General features: G+C 35.1%; 2 protein-coding genes across 2 annotated transcripts; one reads left to right on the forward strand and one right to left on the reverse strand.

Annotated features, from left to right (window-relative positions):
• Nucleotides 1–6,475: 6,475 nt before the first annotated feature.
• LOC129939410 (coilin) lies at nt 6,476–8,380 on the forward strand. Its single transcript, XM_056047408.1, has 5 exons — nt 6,476–6,818; nt 6,879–7,297; nt 7,361–7,896; nt 7,968–8,073; nt 8,135–8,380. Exons 1-5 carry the CDS (start codon nt 6,601–6,603, stop codon nt 8,269–8,271), a joined length of 1,416 nt encoding a protein of 471 aa, XP_055903383.1. The 5' UTR covers nt 6,476–6,600; the 3' UTR covers nt 8,272–8,380.
• Nucleotides 8,381–18,222: 9,842 nt separating this feature from the next.
• LOC129941925 (prolactin regulatory element-binding protein) lies at nt 18,223–20,039 on the reverse strand. The gene is made up of 5 exons (XM_056050703.1): nt 19,754–20,039; nt 19,132–19,679; nt 18,654–19,068; nt 18,433–18,595; nt 18,223–18,355 (listed from the first exon to the last, which is right to left on the reverse strand). The coding sequence occupies exons 1-5, from the start codon at nt 19,892–19,894 to the stop codon at nt 18,270–18,272; spliced, it is 1,353 nt and encodes a 450-aa protein (XP_055906678.1). The 5' UTR covers nt 19,895–20,039; the 3' UTR covers nt 18,223–18,269.
• Between the last annotated feature and the right edge of the window lie 2,121 nt (nt 20,040–22,160).

Genomic DNA, 22,160 nt, shown 5'->3' on the forward strand with positions numbered 1-22,160 from the left:
GAGGGGAATACATGAGCAAGAATGGAAAAGCTCAAAAGAAGTCAAAAAGTCACCTTAAATCACATTGCTTTATGTAAAATATAAAATTTTACCCAGAATACTAAATTTTTTATGATCAAAGTTGGTTTATGGTGATTGAATTTGCGTTTAAAATAATATAAAATCGAACTTATATTGCTTTCTCGATAAAATGCAGGAAATTTATAAAAGCAGGAGGTTAATTTGTTAATCATTTAAATGTTCACACTTGAAAGTGTTTAATATTAAACTAATGGCGTCTTTCATTATAGCTAAGTGTCAACTAAAATGCATTTTGTAGTTTTCCCAAATATTTTTTATAAGAAATGTGTTTTTTCTAGAAGACTTGGAGAGCCTTTGCTGTTTTGAGAACCCCCTTTATAGTCTTGAACACCGGTTGCAATCTTGAAGAGTGTAGACACGTTTTTTCAAATTTTTCAAATTTCTTTTTTAACCTTCAGAACATACTTGAAATTTCTAAATCCGTCTTTAAATATTTAGACTTGTCTTCAAATTTAGTCATCTTTTAAAATTCTTAGAAATCAATCTTATCTTCAGTATTGCATTCAAGACTCTAGCCCCTTCAATAGATCTCTTGATGGTTTTCCAATTATATGATCCATGTATTTAAAATTCAGTTTAAATAAAGGGTGATTTTTTTAAAGCTATAAGAAAGTTTTTCAAAAAAAAAAAACATATAAACTTCAGAAAAATGGATGAAATCTTTATTTGAATCGATAGTACGGTCCATCTGCTTAGTCAAATTTTGACATCTCTTTCCAACATTTCGGCGAGTATCTCACTAATAAATGCTTCAATGATGTTGTCTTCCAATGAGTCAATTGAAGCGAGCATGTCTGTATAGATATTGGAGTGCACCCGTGGCCTGCTATAGTAGACCACAGTAACAGTTTTCTTCGTAACAGTTTTTTATGTCAGATTGGTGTCAGTTCAGATAAACCTCATTAAGTAAATTTGTCAACAGGTCTCACTTCACGTGTTCGCGATTGCTATTAAATATTTATTAAATGCCAAAGTCACTTATCTACCATAGTAGTCCCCTCGAATATATGTACGTGTACAAATTTAGGTAAGCTAAGCTTAGTAGTCCGCGTGAGTATTCGTTTTTGTATTTGTGTACCAATTTGTTTTGTTTTCTGTTTTCTTAGAAAATAGAGGATTTTCATCATGAGTAATTCCTAGACCTAGATAGATGGCTTTTGTAGATGGAGACTGATGATGTCTTCGATGATCCAATTGACAGTGAAAAAGAGGAACTTGGACCGTTGCCAGATTTTGAAAACCTGAGGTGGTAGTTGAAGAATTCGAAACTGGATTGGACGACTCAGATGGCTTTTCGGAATCAGATAATATACCTCTCGCGGAATTGTTTGGTAGAAGACCATCAGCCCACAAATGTCCAAATGGTACAATTTGGTCAAAAAACGTATCACCAGCTACTCAAACTCTCTGCCGGGTAAGACAACTAGGCCTAAAAGGAGAAGCAGCTAGGAAAGCCCAGGATACGGTGTCGAGTTTTGATTTATTTTGTACACAGGGCATTATGAATATTCTTGTAAGTTGCACTAATATACATATTGGCAATATAAAAGACAACTTTCAAAGAAACCGGTCTGCTAAACCCGCCGATTCTATTTAAATTAGAGCTTTTCTGGGGTTGTTGTATGTTATTGGAATATTCAGAAATGGGCGTCGTCGGAACTTAAAAAATGTTTGAAATAACTTTTAAGGCATGGGATTAGAAATAGTATACACGGCGGCGATGTTAATAAATAGATTTCCTTTTGAGAAGATCTGATGACGTTACTGACAGAGCTTTGATAAATTGGCCCCAATAAGAAAAGTTGTAGATTTATTCACTGTCAATTGCCGCAATAATTTCGTTCCCAGTGATTATTTGACGTTCGATGAACAACTCGTGGGTTTTCGATGTCGTTGCGGATTTATCATGTACCTTTAATCTTTATATACCGAACAAACCAGATAAATTCGGAAAAAAAATCTTCAAGGAAGTGGATACAAAGTTTCCTTATTTATACAACTTCTGGAGTCACTTTACGGTTTGGATTGTAATGTTACAATGGATAATTATTTTACGAACCTACCTCTAGCTAGAAGAAAATCACTGTTGTGGGTACAATGAAAGCTAATAGACCTGCAATACCTAAGGAATTTAAGGTTTCTAAAGTTAGAGAAATCAAGAGTTCAATTTTTGGCTTTCAGAACGACGCGATACTTGTTTCATATGTCCATCTGGAGCAGATGGCTTGAATGCCGAGCTCTTTAAAGCAGCTGGGGATAAGCTGGTTAGGAGCATGCACCAACTTATCTGTAAGATATGGTCGGAAGAAAACATGCCCGATGAATGGAACGTCAGTATTGTTTGCCCGATCCTGAAAAAAGGAGACCTTCTAAACTGCACCAACTATAGAGGAATAAGTCTACTTAACATCGCCTATAAAATCTTCTCTGCCGTAATATGTGAAGGTCTAAAGCCCATCCTCAACAACCTGATAGGTCCTTATCAGTGTGGTTTTAGACCAGGAAAGTACACAGTTGATCAAATATTCACATTACGGCAGATCCTGGAAAAAACTCAAGAACACCAAATCGACACCCACCATCTTTTCATCGATTTCAAGGCCGCATATGACAGCATCTACAGGGACGAGCTGAGAGCCATGTCTAGTTTTGGCATCCCTGCCAAACTCATCCGTTTGTGCAGGATGACCATGGAGAATTCACGCTGCTCCATAAAGGTTGGAAACAACTTAACAGAACCTTTTGATGTCAGAAAAGGCTTTAGACAAGGTGATGCGCTGTCATGCGATTTTTTTAACATCTTGCTTGAAAGAATAGTGCAGAGCTCACACGTCAACACTAGAGGCACTATCTTTCAAAAGTCTGTCCAATTACTGGCATATGCTGATGACATTGACATAATCGGAAGAACTCAGCGTGGTGTCAATGGGGCTTTTGTGAGCACTGAGGCAGAAGCGGGTAAATGGGTTTAACGGTTAATAAGGGCAAAACAAAGTACATGCTGTCGTCTAGAAAGGACATGCAACACCGACGTTTTGGTCAAAACGTCACAATCGACAGACGTAACTTTGAGGTAGTCAAGGACTTCGTCTACCTAGGTTTCGCTGTAAACGCAGAAAACAACACCAGCGCTGAGATCAAACGCAGAATAACTCTTGCTAACCGCTGTTTCTTTGGACTAAGGAAGCAATTGAGTGGTAAAGTCCTCTCTCGACGGACCAAAGTGTTGCTATATAAGACCCTTATCATCCCCGTTCTGCTATACGGTGCAGAAACATGGACCATGATAAAAGCGGATGAAAGCACCTTGGGTCGGTTCGCGAGAAAAGTTCTTCGTGTGATCTACGGTCCCGTATGCATCGAAGGGGAGTGGAGGAGAAGATGGAACGACGAACTGTACGGGCTGTACAGCGACTGGCTGGGTCACGTAGAGCGCATGGAAACCAATGCTCCGGCCCGGAAAGTCTTCGAATCCGCACCGACAGGACAGCGCAGTAGAGGAAGACCGCGGATCAGGTGGCGCGCACAAGTGGAAGGTGACCTTACCCAACTTGAAGCGAGAAACTGGAGACATCTAGCTAGGGACCGACCTAGATGGAGAAGTTTGTTGGGTGAGGCCCTAGTTCACACAGGACTGTAGCGCCACCTTAAGTAAGTAAGTAAGTAAGTATTTATTGAGGATTTAGTGAAGCACACGGGAGGAGGAGTGAACTTTGCGGGAGAAAACCTTCCGGGCTTTTTGTATGCTGATTATATCGTACTTTTATCGGAACTTGGAAAATACTGCGATTCATGACATTTATCAGTCAACCTTAGCAAATGCAAATCTAACATAAAATGATCTTCAGAAAAGGACAAGGAAGATACGCTTCTTATGAAAAATGGAATTACCAGGATCAGGAAGTTCAAGTTGTTAAGGACGTTTAATACCTCGGTGTGACCATAACAAGTAACCTTTGTATGAAAAACATATCAAGTTAAAACTTTAGCAGGTGAAGGCTGCCTTCTGCGTTTCCTGGAAAAGCTGTATTGCAAATAAATCCATCCACCAATCAGTTTAAATATAAACTGTTTCAACCTGTGGCAAAATCAATTATATTTACTCCTCGCAAGTGTGGGACTACAAAAAATATTAGGATGTGGAAAAATGATTACGTTCCTATTTGAAGCTAGTCTTTGCTCTCTCATCAACTCTAATTATTTGCTTCATTTTGAAACCGTTGTTCATCGACATGCTCAAGATTCATTTCGATTATGTTATCAAAACACTCCGATTGGATTCATCAAGGCTGGTCAATAGAGTATTAAAATGTATCATCTTAAATCGGCTTAACTTTGTTAGAACTTGGATCCAACTTGCTAATTTGACGGGTGAATCGATCGAATAAGATTTGGACAATCTAACAGGTTTTAAAGGAAGTCTTTACTCCCTTCTTGCGAAATTGGATGAGAAATATCGGCAAAATTTTATCAACCAGACCAAAACATCGCAGTATAGAGACTTTAATCCTAAGTTTTTTATAAAAACTTTGTAAAATAAATGTTCAGTAATTTAATTTTAATAATTAATTTAAAAAAAACACCCTTTATTACTCTCACGAAAGCAAAATTTCGGAATTACGTATAACCTAGTTTTAATTGATGTAAAAATTAAATATTGAAAAGTATTTTTTTGTAAAAAAAAGGGACCGAAAATATTGTTAACTGTCAAAAGTATCTAAAAGTGAAACTAAAACTGACAAGTGTTTAACTTGTGTTGGTATTTATAAAGCTGACAATGGTCGCATTCACAAAGCTAGTGGCTACGTAGTCAAGGGATTCTGATTGGCTAAATCTAACTACAAAAGTAGTTGAAATTTTCCCTCCGACGCTACTCGGTTACAAAGTTAGTGAAGAAAGAATTTGATGTTTTACAATCAAATTTGTCATGAGGGAAAGTACAAACCTTTTATAATCCACTGTCAAATGTTGATAATTTATTGTGTGATGGCTGATTGATTTTCACTCAACAATATAAGCACAAAACTAAATTGACAGATCTTTGGTAGAGAATTGAATGCCAATTAAAGAATCGTATACTATTAAACAATTGTCAAACACCCATAAAAATTCACCGACCTAAAGCAGCTCAAGCTAAGATATTAAATTGTTGGTTCACACTAAACACCATTGAGCTGTCAAAATTAAACAGACTTGACTTGCTCGGCTTATGGATTACGCGCAAATATTTGACAGTTTATTAAAGGTCATAGCTAGAAGGGGAATAGTTTCCCTTAAACTCGAAATGAAATTGAAATCTATTCAATGTTTGAATTGGGGTTCTGAAATTCACTTTCATCGATATTGATTTAATTTTTTTTTTTGAACTGAAACTGAAATTAAATTCCGTGATTTAAATTTCGGTTTTTGCGATTTTTAAGTGATTTTAATTCTACAAGTGATTTCAATTCTACAAGAGGAAATTGTTTAAAAACCGGGAATTTAACCGGGATTTATAAAAGTGTTCAAAGTCATGAAATCGATCGAATTGTAAAACTCTGAAAAAGATTTTACTCGAATTTCAATTAAGATTTCGAGTTCAGAAATTTGAATGGTTGATTTTAAAGACGATCTACTCCTAGTAGCCAACTTCGCTTTGGTATCAACTATTCCTTAACTCTACTAGCTCTTAGAGGTTCAGCGGAAATATAGAGACACATTTGAATTAATTTTTTGTGTTCTGTTTGTTTTAAGTTCCTTTAAAAAGTTTAAAATTAATTTTATTTCTTTTCAACAAACCTACAAAAGGTCATAGGCATAGCTAAAGAGGTTTAGTTACTTTTAAAGGGTTATTTTTATTGGAATATGAATCGACTAGAAGCTGATAGGACTAGTTGTTTCATTATACGAAAATAGACATAAACTATAGTTTTATTATTTCTTAAAAAGTTAGTGCCAACATATATGGCGCCATCTGTTGCATTCGATGATCAACACATATATAATTAGACAATAACCTTTGAACGAACCCCTTTCTTTCAGTTCTTATTTCATTCAGATTCAATTAACAAAATGGAAAACATAAACAATAAACAATTTTTTCTAAAAAATTGTCCATTTTATTAAGTCAATATTAGTTCTGGTCTGACTTTTTCAGACAAATATGTAACTGAATCAACTTTCAAATACAAAAAACCGGACTTCTGTGGATCGTTTTTTGGCAATTTCTAGATGTACACTGTATTATATGAATTCCCAAAATAACACATCTTATGATGCTTCTCATTTTTTTTAATTTCCCGCTTGGGGGACACCAGAAATAAATTTGATCTGGCAATGCTTTTTTGATGGTGGAACACATGTGGATCTTAAATGAGTGAAATGTGCGCTTGTCAAACAAATGTCACTCAAAGTAAATTGAATTGACAAAAACCGGGAACACAAAAGTTTCTTCTGGAAAAGTTTATTAAATTTTGTTTTTCTGTATTTATTTGTTAATAATTCATCCACAATAGTCGTCCATAGAATTGATGAATCAAAATGAAATTCCGACTTAAAATGGACTTGTCTCAGTTCTATGACGACGAACGTAATCTCGCTTATATCCTTGTTGATCCGAATTGGGATCAAGTCATCTGCCTCCAGCAGCATGTTCAACAATTATTCGATGTTCCAGAGGTACAATTCCTTACCGATGATGGAATTTACATTCCACCACGTGAATCTATCGATGTCATCAAAATAAGTGATGTTTTAAGGTGAGTTTCATCTTTGGGTCTGTGAAGAGTCCTATATTACACCTTTTCCTCCTTCTCCAGAGCCATAGTTCCCCAAAAATCAAAGACAAAGAAGAAGAAGAAGAAATCACCTATGTGTAATGGTTTCGAGGCTGAAGCAGATGATGAATCCATGGAAATTGGAGACAAACGCAAGTGTGACGATGAAGAAGGACTCACTTGTTCGACGCCAAATTTGTGTCCAAAAAAGAAAAAACAAAAAACATCTAAAAAAGAAGAGAATCAAAGTTCAATGAAGGAACTCGAAGAAAGCAGAATTGAGGCTCTTCAAAACAGCAATACAGTGACCTCAACAATTGATTCTAAGGAACTCGAATTTGCACATCCCGAAAATATCAGTGAAGACACCATAAAGTCCCGAAAGAGGAAGCGCTCACGAAAAAACAAAAAATCCCAAGACGAGTTGGAAAAGGACGAGAAGAAGAGTCGACTATCATCAGGTGAATTTTCTTTATATTCTTTTCTATTTTCTTGAAGAACTAAAATGTTTGTTACCAATTTAGTTCCTATCCCAATTTCATCTTCTACTCTGAGGCTCTCCAAATCAATGTCAACTCCAAATAATTCTACAAAACACGTCCACTTCTCTGACGAAGATGATGGACTAACAGTTATTGAACCCAAATCCAAAGAAGATTATGTGATATATCGCAGTCTCTTGAGCATGGATTGTGAGGCAAGGATCATTGAAGCCGAGGAAGTTAAAGACACTCCACGAATTCTTAAGAAAGAGAACATATCTCAAGTGAAAAAACCTGAAATTGTTATCCACGAAGACATTGTCCTAGTTCCTGCTCCACAAGTTAAGAAGAATTTATCGCTCCAAAAAGCCCCAGATGTCCCAGTTGAGCACCAAGAAGACTGCAGTGTGATTGAAGTAGATGATAGTGTTGTGAGTAGGGCAGAGCCCGACGAAGATGATGATGACGATGCTACTGCTGTCAATGACACTTGCTCGGAGATCAACGTTGAGAAGATTCTACCACTTTCTGAAGAACTCACAGAATTACCAAACATTGGTGATGTTATTTTATTCAAGGTAAATTTCAAACCTTTCAAATGTTATTAGCTAATTTTTCTATAATTGAATGTTTTTTTCTATTTTTAAAGTTGTACCAATTGAGTGAAGCTTTTACCCCAGAAATATCACAATACATTTGCGGACGCTGTGAAGATGTTGATTCCACCCAAAAGACTCTGAATTGTCTCGTTCTAGGTAAGTTGAGAAAATTTAGTTGTTTTAAATTTTATATAAAGAAAAATTAACTATTTTGCAGATGGACTTGATCAAATAGATGAAAATTTACAAAATCCTGATCCCAGCGATGGGAATAGAGTGAAGTCAAATGGAAAAATAAATTGTTTTGAATTTTGTTTCAACGATATGCTGGATAAGCGAGTATTTAGAATGTAAAGAAGCCAAATGTCTGTTTAATTTGTAATGTTTATTTTTGTAACAATGTTTTCTTTTTTAATAATGACATATTGCAAAAATTCTGACCATAAAAGATATAAAATGTTAAGAAGACAACGTTTTTTCTTTACTTTTTATTTGGGTTGAAACTCTGACTGTCTCTTAAGGACCAGTTAAAAATATTGCGGCTGAAGCCTTCTTTTGAAAAGACTTTTTATAGTGAGTAACTACAAACATCGACATAAGAATTCTTTTGCTGCTCTGGGCCCTTAGAGTGGTTATTTTTCATGTTTTGGTGATCAAATTTCAACCACAGGGCTATAGTAGTCGACGTAAATTGAGGCTAACGTTCTTTTTTTTGTGTCTCAAATGCCACCGTCTAGGCAAATACATATTTCAGGTGAATAAATACAATCTGCCTATCTTCATTTTATTGAAAGAGAAACCAACCTTTTTCTTGGAGCTGTGATTTGAGCCTATTGGACTTTTTTGCGGAAAACAGTGAAGGGCTGATGTTATGTGAATAATCTAGAAACGATTCGATCTTTTTAAGACCAAATTGATGGTAGCATGGATTTGGCAGTAATATACACTTGTACACAATTTGATTAATACAAATATTAATTCTTTAATATTTTGTTTGCAATATGAAATTAAACACTAAAATACGGATAATAAGTTTTATAAAGAAAAAAAAATACATACCTTTGTGGGCTCTTCTTATTTTATAATAATTAAGTTAACTTATTTAAATATTTTTCGGCACGTTAGCTTTAAACTTTTATTTATTTAAAAATCTTTCAGCACATTCACTTTAAACGTTTATCACTTTGCATCAAATTTTAACTGTAAACATAAATGATTTTAGGAATGATTTTTATTCGGAAGTTGGGCAATGTTCACACTTTACTCTTTTTGAAGCAGAGAGCTTTGACGTCTAACATTTAATCTCACTTAAATTCATTAAAAAAAAAGAGGAAAACATTGGGCTTATGTCATCAACCACGAAGGGGAAGCGATATAAAATTATTAAAGTTAAAAGTAAGCCTCCTTAAAAGACTGTCTTCTAATAAAGTTGTGGAACAAAGCCGAAAGAATTACGATTGAAGATTTAGTTTTTACTATTGTTTGGTATATTTTTTTTCAGTGTAGCTGTCAGTTTTACATTCAAAATTTAAATTCGTTGATTTAAAGGCCATTACGGGAAGTAGTATTTCCTGACGCAATACCTGTCTTCTATAGAATTTAGGATATTGAAGAAACGGAACGCGATCAATGTCAGCGGTAAAAAAAATGGAAAGAACGCGGCCGTCAAACTTCAAAGGAAAAACAAAAATTCAGTTAATTCTTTTTTGAAAAGTAGTTTTTATACAAGGAAAGGTAGAAAAGGGAAAAACTTATTCACAGACTTTCTAACTTTGGCTGTTTAAAAAGCATTTGGAATTTTTTGTATAGCAGAAAATTATAAAATCAAAGCAAATGGAGTTGTCTTAACTTTTAGAACTTGGCCAATAGAAAGCTGATCGCGTTCGGTTTGACGTATCATATTCATAATGCAGAGGGAGCGGCACGGAAATGTTACCTGACCAACTGTTTGCGAATGCGTTTAGATTTTAGACAGTTTGAAGTTAAGGTAAATTTCTAGAACCTGATTAGCTGGAGACTTAGTCAAAATGACAGCTCATCATGGTTTTTCATTCATTATTTATTTTCTGCATAATTTTATTTACTGTCAAATTGGAAACGAAATAAATTTTATTTCTCTACATTACAAAATACAATTCGTCGTAGACTTGTAGTTTGCCTACTGTGTGTTTTTCAGACAATATTATAATGTTTTTGGAATTTTTTAGATGATGAACTGGAGATCAAAGTAAGTAAAGCAAAAGTTTTGAGTTTGAAGTTTGGTTGCCTGGGTCAAAATGAAAGTTCAAAGAATGTTTTCAGAACCTGACAACAAAATCTGAAGGTTTTATCCCACTAATTACCAAATGAGTTGAATGGACTTGGAAAATGCAAATTAAGAACATTTCTTCAAGTTTAAGAATTTCATTGAACAGGTTCAAGCATTATAAGGGACTGCATTTGCAGACAACTTCATTCTTTGAATGTTAGTTTTGACCGAGGCAACTTGTCAGTTTTTTAAGTGTCATGAATTTCAAATTCAGAACTTTATTTCGCAAACCTCTACTTAAAGTTCATAGCACAAAAAGTACTAACAAAATTATTGTCTACAAAACACTCCTCAGACAAGCTACATACAAAAATATCACTTATTTCTTTTCCAAATTGATAAGGGGCTTTTTTACAGAAAGCATCAAACAAAGTTGTGCAGAAAATAAATAAATCACAGAGTAAAAAAAGTTCAGCTTCTAGTTGAATGAAAAAGCATGATCAACTGTCATTTTGATAGAAGTAGACTTGACTTAATAGTAAGGGAAATTTTTCTTGACTAACTTCCCACTAAAGTTGCCTTAATTGGTAAGTAAGTTTTTGGCATCTGGCCAATCAGATACTAGAAACTTGCCTTACTTTCAAGTCAACTATGTCGTGTGAACCTGCCCATTTCCTGCCCAATCATCATTTCCAGAAACAAAAATCTTTTATTTTGTATTACCAATAAATCAAATTTTACCCAATAGAATGCAACAAGTGAGCACTTGTTCCTTTGACAGATTCAAATACAAAACTAATTGATTTCTTTTCTACCAATAGAAAGCCTCATTTGGCACTTTGGATCAGTCTTGTATGGCGATACTCAGACCGGGCCGCCACATGCAAATAAAAATGCAGATCCTTTAATTTTATACTATTTCTAACTATCTACTTGTTGTATCAAAAAATAAAATTAGGAATGACTATTTTTAGAAATCGTTAATCTGTCAAACTGAGGGCATAAGAAATCAAATCATTGATTTTATAAATTTTAACAGAATAATTAATAACAAAGAAAAATGTTCGCTGCATTTAGCTTGTATGTTTTATTGATTTTGACAGTTCAGTGCTTTCAAGCTTTCTCCTAGAACCATTTGACATTTCGAAAATTAATTTTAGGAACGATTGAATAAAGTCGTACTGGGTTTTCTTTTATAGCAGATCTCTAAACTGTAAACAAATGTGTTTCCTAAGCTCACATTGGAGCAAGTTAGGAGCAAATTATAGCTATCATAGATTTTCATCATTGAAAACAAGCATTGGATTTTTTTGGACAGGTTCGTTTATAGCTACCATTACAAATTTCTGTCATGGAAACAAATTTTCCTGATTAAAAGCCACCGACATTTTTTCACTGGCAGAATACGGTTATTCGAATTGAACACAAATAAGTGGAACGATTTGTGTCACTTTTGAACATCAAAGTATCAACTGTTCAGGAAAATGAAATTTTAAAATTGATTTCGTGAAAAAATTATAAATGTGCACCCAAAAGAATTTGACTAAAATTCTTTTGACCGATTTGGACAGTATTACCGAACCATTAGGCGTCCAAACTTTATTAGACTTTATGATATTCCACATAAAAAGAAGCGTTTCGTTTTATTGCCTAACAAAATAACGACAAAATATTAAACATATCATATTCGCTAAAAATGGCTCTATCGCTAAAAAAAAAATTAAAAACAAAATGTCACAAAGCCAAAAATCAATGTCATATTGCCCAAACGCCAAAATTACTTATTGACATCATTTTTTTTTACTTTGAGCACTACGATATTTTGAGTTTTAAAATCAATCGGCCCAACGCAAACAGAAGAAAGCCTTTCAAATATGTGTATTGTGGTGTACAACAAGTGAAATATGTATGGGGCTCCCCGCCAACCCCCTGCATTTTTAAACAAATAATTTTCTTTGACAGTTCAACAATTTTTATCCAGCTCCGCAACTGAGTTGTGGATTGTTTTGTTACAAATCAAAACTCTTTGACAGTTCAACAATGATTTAAGGAATGATGTGATGACGTCATATAGTTATAAACCTTACATCTCATGCGCTGTGACATGACAGTCTAATAGGTTTTTCGATGGGTAAAAGAAATCAATTTATTTTTAATCTAGATCTGTCAAAACAGAGATTTTACTTATGTTATTATTCCATGAAGCAAAATAAATGGAATTATTTTTGATTTAAGATCAATTCTACAGGTCTGGATCAACAGACCATGCGCTTATAGACCAAGAGCCGGCAGCAAATTTTGGGAGTGGAGTGATAACCAAAATATATATACATACATGCATGCATGCGTAGATATTTGCAACATTATGCCAAATTCAACCGTCTGGCAGGTTTTTTCACCGGGGACGGGGGTGGCCGTTCGAAAATGGTTATTTTTTGATTTTGGGGTCGAAGCGATAACCGCTTAAATTAATATATAATCCATAGTAGATGGTCCACTGATGTCAGAAAAATGTATCCAAGACGTTTTACTTTTAGCCTTCCCTTTGCCAGATGGACGCCAATATGCTCGAAAATCAACTTTTTGTGTCGAAATGATAACCACATGAAAAATACATCAAAAAATCAGAAAAATTCTCCTGATTCAAAAAATGTGTGTCCAAGACGTTTTACTTTCAGCCTTCCCCTTGTCAGGCGCATGTTAACACTTTTAACAGAATTGTGCAAATTAAATCCTAAATAACTTTTGTCCTATTAACCATAACCAAAACAATCATACCTATGTGTACCAAAATATCAGACGAAGTCCCCTGATTCTAAAAACGTTTGCCCAAGACGCATTTTAACACTTTATAAAAGCACTTTGTTACTAGTTATAACTAAAAAAACATCATAAACACTTCATGAATACAAATGCAAGTGGTTATCATAGTAGTTACAGACAATTTACTGCTGTATTTGGTATCTTCAATTCAAACCATCTCAGAATTATGTAAATAAGTCTTAAGATTTTAAACTATAACCAGTTGCACAAAATAACTGACATATTTGTTTGAGATTCGAACCAGAACACTTTCCAGCAAAGTTTTTAAAATTCCAAAGTGAAATTCAGTGACCAAAAATTATGGTACATATACAAAATGAAGTTCCGATTGTGCAGCCTTTTGTTATTTTCGAAATCAACTATATATGTAGATTTTTATTGTTTGTAGCAGTAACGGCCAAGTTTCATTAGAATCTGAAAACAACGCTTTAGAACCAGACACTATAACAAAGGCTTTAACTAATAATTTCATCTTTTGTGATCGTGTTAAGAAATATTTCAAAACATATTTTAAAAAATCTTATATTCGGACGAAAACCTACTTTAGAGGATGTTTTTTGTAAGGTTATTTTACTTGAAAACGATTCAGTTTACAAATAATTAATAAGTAGTTAAAAAGACGATGTTTTAAAATATCCAAAAAATATGCCTTCGAGTTTTCTGCAAGAACTTAAAAATCTGGAAAGGGCTTCAAAAATATCCGGATTTACTGCAACACATAAAATTGCATTGTATAGTGTTTGCGCTTTTCTTGAAGAGCATTTATTGAATTTTAAAGAAGTTCACTCATTTGAAGACGTCGAGGTTTTATATAAAGACAAACTATGCGAAAAAGAAAAGTCATTGACTTATTAAAAAAACTGGTTAAAGAGAAAGATCCTTTCCTATTTTAGTAATACGAAAAATTAGAAGCCAAATACTAGTTTTAGATGCACTTATGAACGACTTCCAAAAAAATATACTTAGCCACAAATTTGCTTCGCTAAAATTTCAATCGACTTTGAGGAAGTTATATAAAGAGTTTTCCATTAAGGGTGGGTCGATTTTAAAATTGAATAAAATAAATTGTATATGAGATATCAATAAGGTCTTATTTTTATTTGAGAGCCCTGTCAGTCAATGGCATTATGTGTCAAAGATAACATCGTTTAAATGGCCAAAGCGGCTTCGCTGGGAGGCGCGCATTCGAAAGGTCCAGTTTTCGATGACGTAACTTGCTTCCCGTGATATTTTTTTTATTATTTTTAATTTAAATACATTTTTATATGAAATATGGAAATATGGTTGCTACAATAAAAACTGCCAAGAGGGTGCTAATAATAATCCTTTGTTTGCCTTTTTCGGACCCTGTGATAATCTTTACCATGCAAAATGCGTTGGTTCAAAAAACGTTTTCATTGAAAAAATAGCCAATTCGAAATTTGCTTACTGGTACTGTCACGACTGCCGTAAGCTCTCTGTATCTTTTAAAATGTCTTCTTTTAAGGCTGACATTTTAAAACTTTCTAAAGATTTTGAAGAGCTACTGAAGTCTTTCAACACTGCACTTTGCAAATTAAATGCATACTCTGTAACCAACATCATGGTCGATATTCTCGCGCAATCAGGTTCTCGTGTTAATAACGTAGAAAGTGTACCTGAGAAACAAAAGAAAAAGTCTAAGAAAAGAAGCAGAGAAAACTCTGAACTTGCTAGAAATTCTACCCCACCATTAAAAAGAACAAATGTCAACATCACCCCAATACCTACAGATCCCACCGGAACTCCCAATATACCTCAAATTATTGTTTCAGATTCAGATTGTTTATTACAGGAACTGTAATAAACAACGTCATCCCTATCAAAGCTGTCTCGAAACCAAAAATAATTTTTATATCTCGTCTGGACCCAGTTACTACGCCAGAAGATATAACTTTCCACTAAGTATCTACCAAGAGCAAACCTTCCAGCTCATCTATCAGGTGTACTAAGATCAGTAAACCAAAAAGCTTTGTTTCCTCTTTTAAATTAATAACGAATCCCACTTACTTTGATTCTATTTGCAACCCAAATATATGGCCCGCAGACACTTTAGTCAAAGAATTTACTTAAAGTCAAAAACAGGGTGTTTCATTAAAAAACAAATCAAAAAACTTAACAGGCTTGCGCTCTTCTACCAAAACTCCCAATCATTTCCACACGACGTATTCGTTTTGACAGAAACGTGGCTTGATTCAAGCTTTTCCGACACAGAACTTTTTAGTCAAGAGTTCGAAGTTTACAGAAATTATCGGAATTTTGTAAACTCAAAGAAAAAATCAGATGGCTTTCCAGTTAACTTCACTTACAAGAACATTTCGTTAGATAAAACTTTTGATATCTGTAACGCTTTCGCAACGAATTTCCGTGAGTCATTTGTTAATAGCCCTCAAGAAGTTGATGAAGTATATTTTCATAATCTTCACATTTTTTCGCAAACTAGCTGTAGTCACATACCTGTGCTACAGAGTACGGTCCTTGATCTTTTATCTGCGTTGAATAATGACTGCTCAGCCGGTCCTGATGGTATTCCCCCGATAGTACTAAAAACGTGTAGTAATGCTTTATTTGAACCCCTTACGTTTTTATTCAATTTTTCTCTAAAAACAGCCAAATTTCCCAGTATATGGAAGAAGTTATTTCTAACACCAATTTTCAAGAAAGGTAACAAGTCGGATATAAGCAACTACAGGCCCATTGCAAAGCTTTCTTGCATTCCTAAAGTATTTGAACAAGTTGTTTGTGAAAGCGTAGCATATTTTAGTAAAAATATCATTTGCGAACAGCAACATGGTTTTGTGAAAAAAAGATCAACCGTTACTAATCTCCTTACATTCTCAAACATATGTTCATACGCTTTAGAAAGAAGTTATGAAGTTGACTGTGTATACACTGACTTTGTTAAGCTTAGCCACGGAATTATTTTATTTAAACTTAAGGCTCTTGGTTTTCCACCATTTTTCTTAGCTTGGATTAAGTCATACCTTGAAAACAGATCCTACGAGGTAAAATTTAGATATTGTCATTCTGAACCTTTTGTTGCTCAATCTGGAGTTCCCCAGGGAAGCCTGTCTATTAACGATGTATCGTCATGTCTACGCTCAAGTGAACTTCTCATTTTTGCTGACGATATGAAGATTTTCAAAATAATAAAGTCCATAATAAAGCCTTTTACTAAACCCTTTAAAATGCCAGACTATAACTTTCACTAAAAAACTAATCAGCAACGTATTTGACTACTGTATATCAAAGCAAAAACTCTGTCGTGTCTCCACATTTAAAGATGTAGGTGTACATTTCTGTTCCAACTAAGAGTTTACACATCACATTAATTTTATTGTTAATAAGGCAAGTTCTATGCTTGGTTTTATAAAACGCTGGGCAAAGGAGTTCAATGATCCCTATGTTACTCTTTCTTTGTATAATTGCCATGTTTGTCCTCATCTTGAATATGCTTCGCAGGTATGGGCTCCCTATTACGAAATTGATAGAAAACGTATTGAATCATTTCAACATAATTTCATTCGCTTTGCCCTAAAAGGTCTTCCTTGGGAAGATCCCTATGATCTGTCTCCCTATGAACATCATATTCTACTTCTACCATGGAGGATGACATGGTCAAATTGAAATGCTTCAACGGAGTCGTGGCCCCTCAAACCATTGAAAATGTAATTATCTGTGATGAAAATGATAGTGAAGAAGACAATATTTCGCAAAATTCTTCATCGGACGAATCTGATGATGAAGAATAGTTTTTTTATAATTTCTAATTTCAAAATTTCATTCAATTTTATGTCATGTGATTCAATAATTTTTTTCTTAATAAAATAAAATTGTTATGCTTTAAAAGAAAACGGTGATTTTTGTGCATTCTTTCTTTAGGGTTTTCTGTCAAGCATAAGACTGAAAGGAAAACGTATTGGATATCTTCAGATATTTTGGTATATGACTGTTTTTAGGTTATGGTTAATAGGAAAAAATTTATTAAAGGATTTAAGTTGAAAAATTCTGTTAAAAGTGTTGAAATGCGTCTGGCAAAGGGGGAGGCTGAAAGCAAAACGTCTTGGGCACACATTTTTAGTAGCAGGAGAATTTTTCTGGTTTTGATTTATCATTCATGTGGTTATCGTTTCGAACCAAAAAGTTGATTTTCACGTATTTTGGGGGCCGTCTGGCAAAGGGAAGGCTGCAATAAACGTCTTGGACACATTTTTCTGACATCAGTGGACCATCTACTATTGATTATATATTAATTTAAGCGGTTATCACTTCGACCCCAAAAACGAAAAAATTACCCTTTTCGAACGCCCTATCCCGCCCCCTGACAAAAGCGGATGAAAGCACCTTGGGTCGTTTCGAGAGAAAAGTTCTTTGTGTGATCTACGGTCCCGTATGCATCGAAGGGGAGTGGAGGAGCAGATGGAACGACGAGCTGTACGGGCTGTACAGCGACGTAGACTTAACCAGAAGTGTAAAAGTCCAACGACTAAGATGGCTGAGTCACGTAGAACGCATGGAAACCAATGCTCCGGCCCGGAAAGTCTTCGAATCAACACCCATAGGACAGCGCAGTAGAGGAAGACCGCGAATCAGGTGGCGCGCACAAGTGGAAGGTGACCTCACCCAACTTGGAGCGCGAAACTGGAGACATCTAGCTAGGGAAAGAGCTAGATGGAGAAGTTTGTTGGGTGAGGCCCTAGTTCACGCAGGACTGTAGCGCCACCTTAAGTAAGTAAGTAACCCCTCCCCCTTCTTCATAAAATTAAAAATCAACGACAACAAATTAATTAGGCTAAGCTAAACAATAAAAATAAAATCTCTTTATTGCTTTTTTTTTAAGTTTCAACCATTTTAGATATTTGTTTGTTTTTGTTTTGTTATCTATTTTTAAACTAAGAAAAAGAAGAACAATAAACTCTGTTTTAACAAAAATATCAGCGACATGGCAAGTTTATAAATATTATTTTAATATATTATTCGATTTTATTAAATTAAAACGAACAACATTTTTAAATGAAAAATTAAAAGAAGAATAATATACTATAATTAATATTTTGTAACAATAAACTTATAGGCACAATTTATTTGCTGAAATATAAAGATAGATATTTATATATTCTTTCATTTATGAAGACCGCGCGCGAGATATTCTAAAGAAGAGAAGAGAGATATAGAAGGAAAAGAAGAAGAGTTTGATTTGGTTGAACAAACAAAAATAATTATTATTAATTATATTTAGTGTTTTTGTCGTCTCAAAACAACTTTAAAGTCCAATATACGAGCACAACAAAAACGAACAAATAATCACGAGAATGATTCCAATTATAGCAACCCAATAGGGAACCGTGTCTGTGGGAAGCAGAAAAAAGTAAAGAGAAGAATAAGTTAATTCTGATAAGAAAAGAATCGGAGGAATAAAAACTTACGTCTATATTGCAAGCTATGTATGCAAACTTTATTGTCAACCGATATTGATAGAACAGCTGCCTCTGTATCGCTTGAGATTGGTGGTCCTTGTTGATTTGTAATCGGTAGAAACTCCAAACCGGTAACGAACATTGAGTGTGCATTTGGAATGTGAAGGACACGCTGCAAAAATAGATCCACATTTACTACTTCTTTTCTAAACTCAAATATTTCTGCTTACCTGTAAACTAAATGCAATATAAATGGAAACACTTCCCGAGAACATCGTTCCCACAGCAATGAATCGTCCATCATCGCGTACCGCCAGCGATGCCAGACTCTCATCAATGCCGACGGCCATCTTCAGGTGGCCATCTTGACAATTCCATTGCTGCAGATAGCCTCGTTGCTTGCCCACCTTGCCCAGGGGGTTCGTGATGGTAAATAGTCGATAATTCTCGCGGTTAGCTTCGATTGTGCCATAGCGACAACGCTTGAAGAGATACTTTGCCCCCTCGGGAGTGTCCCAGGCGAGTTTGTGATGAAGTTTGTTGGTTGATGTGTCCCAGACATTGCCCTGACCGTCTTTGGAAATTGTCACAATGTATTTGCTATCGGGACTAAAGTCGATGTCGTCAATCTCTTTTGTATGAGCTCTGAAAATCGACATCTCACTTAAAAAACAACTCACAACAGATGATTTAGAAAAATACTCTTACTGTATGTCACTTCGTTTGACCATTTGTGGGAATGACCAAACTCTGAGGTATCCATCGGTACCGCCTGTCGCCATCGAACGGCCATTCGGGGCGATGCGGACAACCCTCTGCAGGGGTTCCTGGCTGAGAAAGTCCGTTTGGATTGAGTCGGCTGCCTTGATGTCGAATCGGATGCGTTTTTTGAACGCCTTCATGTCGTCATCCAACGACGATGTGCGTCGTTCTCCTCCACCATTTGGCAGATCCTCTACACCAGATGGCTGACCGTGTCCTCCCCTCCGTCGAACACCATTTTCATTTGGTCTCTCGACGGGAGATTTCTTCTTGCTGCCACCACCCTCAGCAGCCGCCTCGGCAGCTTCACCATCAATCACAATTCGTGGATTGACAAAGTACATCTGGCAATGAGACTCTTGGCCAGCTAGTAAGTATGACCTTCGTTCGTTGTTTTGAATAGCGAAATTCATGACTACGTTAGCACCAGTTTCGTGGCGAACAATTTCTTCGGCCACAAAATGTTGGCCATTGTGATAGATTTCGTAGATTTCCTATTTCATCCATGAAAAAAAAGGGTACTCCTTTAGGCGTTTCCTTTGACTATTAAATGAAGCTCTTTACTTACAAATCCATTAGCTACTCCAGTTTTACTTGATCCACCACCGCCGGCGACCAAAACATGACGACTGGTTAACATTTCCACGGCATAAAGTGGAAAATTCACTCGAGCTAGCAAACCATCGCTGGGTCGTCTTGTTGGGGCCATTTCGTGTTTGAATTTTTAATAGATTTTCAATGCTAGTTGGATTTCTTTTTAATTTAATTTGTTTGTTTTTTGAGAAAGTTCCACGTATCCATGACCCTGTGAAGAAAGAAAATTTGTAAAGATTTTGATGTGTAGTAAATTTGATAGTTTTGACAGAGATGTCAAATTAAATACAAATTTTTTGTTGTTCAAGAAATGTCAACAGATGTGGAAGAACTTCTAATCGAATGAAGCGACACCTGGACGAATGATATCTTATTTGGCAAGGTAGTGTACACAGAATAAAATTACTTAATTTCTAAAGGCAAAATTGTATTGCCGCTTTTCTCTTTCAACGTAAGATAAAATTTAACACACGATTCCTTTTGATGATTTGGGCAACGAGACAGCAACCAATTTCTAGAAAAAAAATTAAATAAACATTTTAAAATAAGTCAACTTTGAGAACTTCGAATAAGAAAACTGCACTTTATACCTTCGGGTATTGTTTATTTGACAGCGAGGGGAACAAAACTTCCGCAAAATCTACATTATAGCGTAAATTTAATAGATATAATAAATATCAAAAATAAATTATAAAAATGCAGGTTTTGGATTCACTTGTTTAAAGATTGTTTTATTACAATGCTTATATCAGAATCTTTTGGGGGCAGTTATGACGACATCTTTTATTTTATCTCGCTCCCACCTGAGAAAATGAGATAGAAAAAAAGCACTTATTTTTTATATTAAAGAATCTATGCGACATAAATTTAAGAAACGTCAAAATCAGTCATCAAGAAGCAATTTAATTAGAGCTTTTTTAGTAAAATGAGCAATTTTGTTTTTAAACTTTTTCACCATATTTTGTACATTGAATTCTATATTATATTTCGCTTTTAAAAAAGAAAACATTATAAGTCCCACAAGCCGTGAATATGATTTCATATGAAGTAAATAACGTCTTTTAAAATTAAGAATTGTCCTGCACAAGGTTTCAGCTTGAAAAATCCTCCACTTTAACACTTGTCCCTTTTGACGCCGTAGAGTTTTGATCATTTGTCAAACAAAAACTACTCCTTTACAAAAAATTTAAAATTGTGAAAAATTCACTATAAAATTACTAAAAAGGTTGCTGTCACAATTTGCAGCTTTAAAATTGAAGATTCCTCACCGTGTCCTTGAAGTGGTGTTCAAATTAGCGATTGAGATTTTGTGATCATTCTAATTTTTGAATTGGTCGTTGAAAATGCAGCAGATGCTAAAATGTCAATGTACTGATTTATTAATTTTCTTTTTTAATATTAAAACTCTCTCTGGAATACTTTGGGTTTGCATGGATTTTTGTGCACACAAACTAAACTAACGCTCAAGGAACTAAAAGTACCATTTATTTTGCGTGAATAAGGTTGATGTTATCTGCGTGTCGAAGTATTTCTTTTACAAGTTAAGTGGTTATAGAATGTTTCCTGCCGATAGAAATGGAAGAGGTGTTGGAACCACAATATTTGTACGTGAAAATATTATTTTTAGGTTCAATTGCAAGTCGGATATAGGAGATTAAGTAGAATACGTTTTTAGGAATTAAACATCGTCTACATCTGAGTCTACACTCACATTTAATGACGAAGCTCTGACTTATGTTGGGATCACTTAAAGCATTCGTATTGAATTTTGGATTTCTTGCTGCATTCTGCGATTGTCTTAATGCAGCCACGGTTTTTAATTTGAGACTCATGACAACCAAATGGTGGTCGCTTCCCACATCGGCATTTCTTATATTTCGACATCACACATAGACTTCTTCCATCGCCGCTGAATCATGATGTGATCAATTTGATTTTCGGTATGACCATCTGGGTGCACCCATGGGACTTTGCTGCACGTCTTATGTTTAAATACAGTCCCACCAATTACAAGACGATTTGCGTTACAAAAGTCGACAAGCATGTCACCATTTTCATTACGTGACCCCAAGCTATTTTTTCCCATAACTCATTCCAGACCGTAATTGTCTGCACCGACTTGAGCGTTGAGGTCTCCCATGACGATTATAATTTCGACTCTCGGAACACTGCTGTAAACCGAGTTAAGATGAGTGTAGAACACGGTTTTGTCTTCTTCGGTCGCTTCATTTGTGGGGGAATAACACTGAACGATTGTGATGTTGCGAATTTTTGAGCGGAACCTTGCAAGCATCATCCTTTCAATTATTGGCGCCCAGGAAATAAGACTGCGCCTAGCTACTTCGTGCAACATAATTCCAATACCATGCAGCCTTTGGCCA

Source organism: Eupeodes corollae, chromosome 1 (assembly GCF_945859685.1).
Source record: "Eupeodes corollae chromosome 1, idEupCoro1.1, whole genome shotgun sequence".
Taxonomy (NCBI): domain Eukaryota; kingdom Metazoa; phylum Arthropoda; class Insecta; order Diptera; family Syrphidae; genus Eupeodes; species Eupeodes corollae.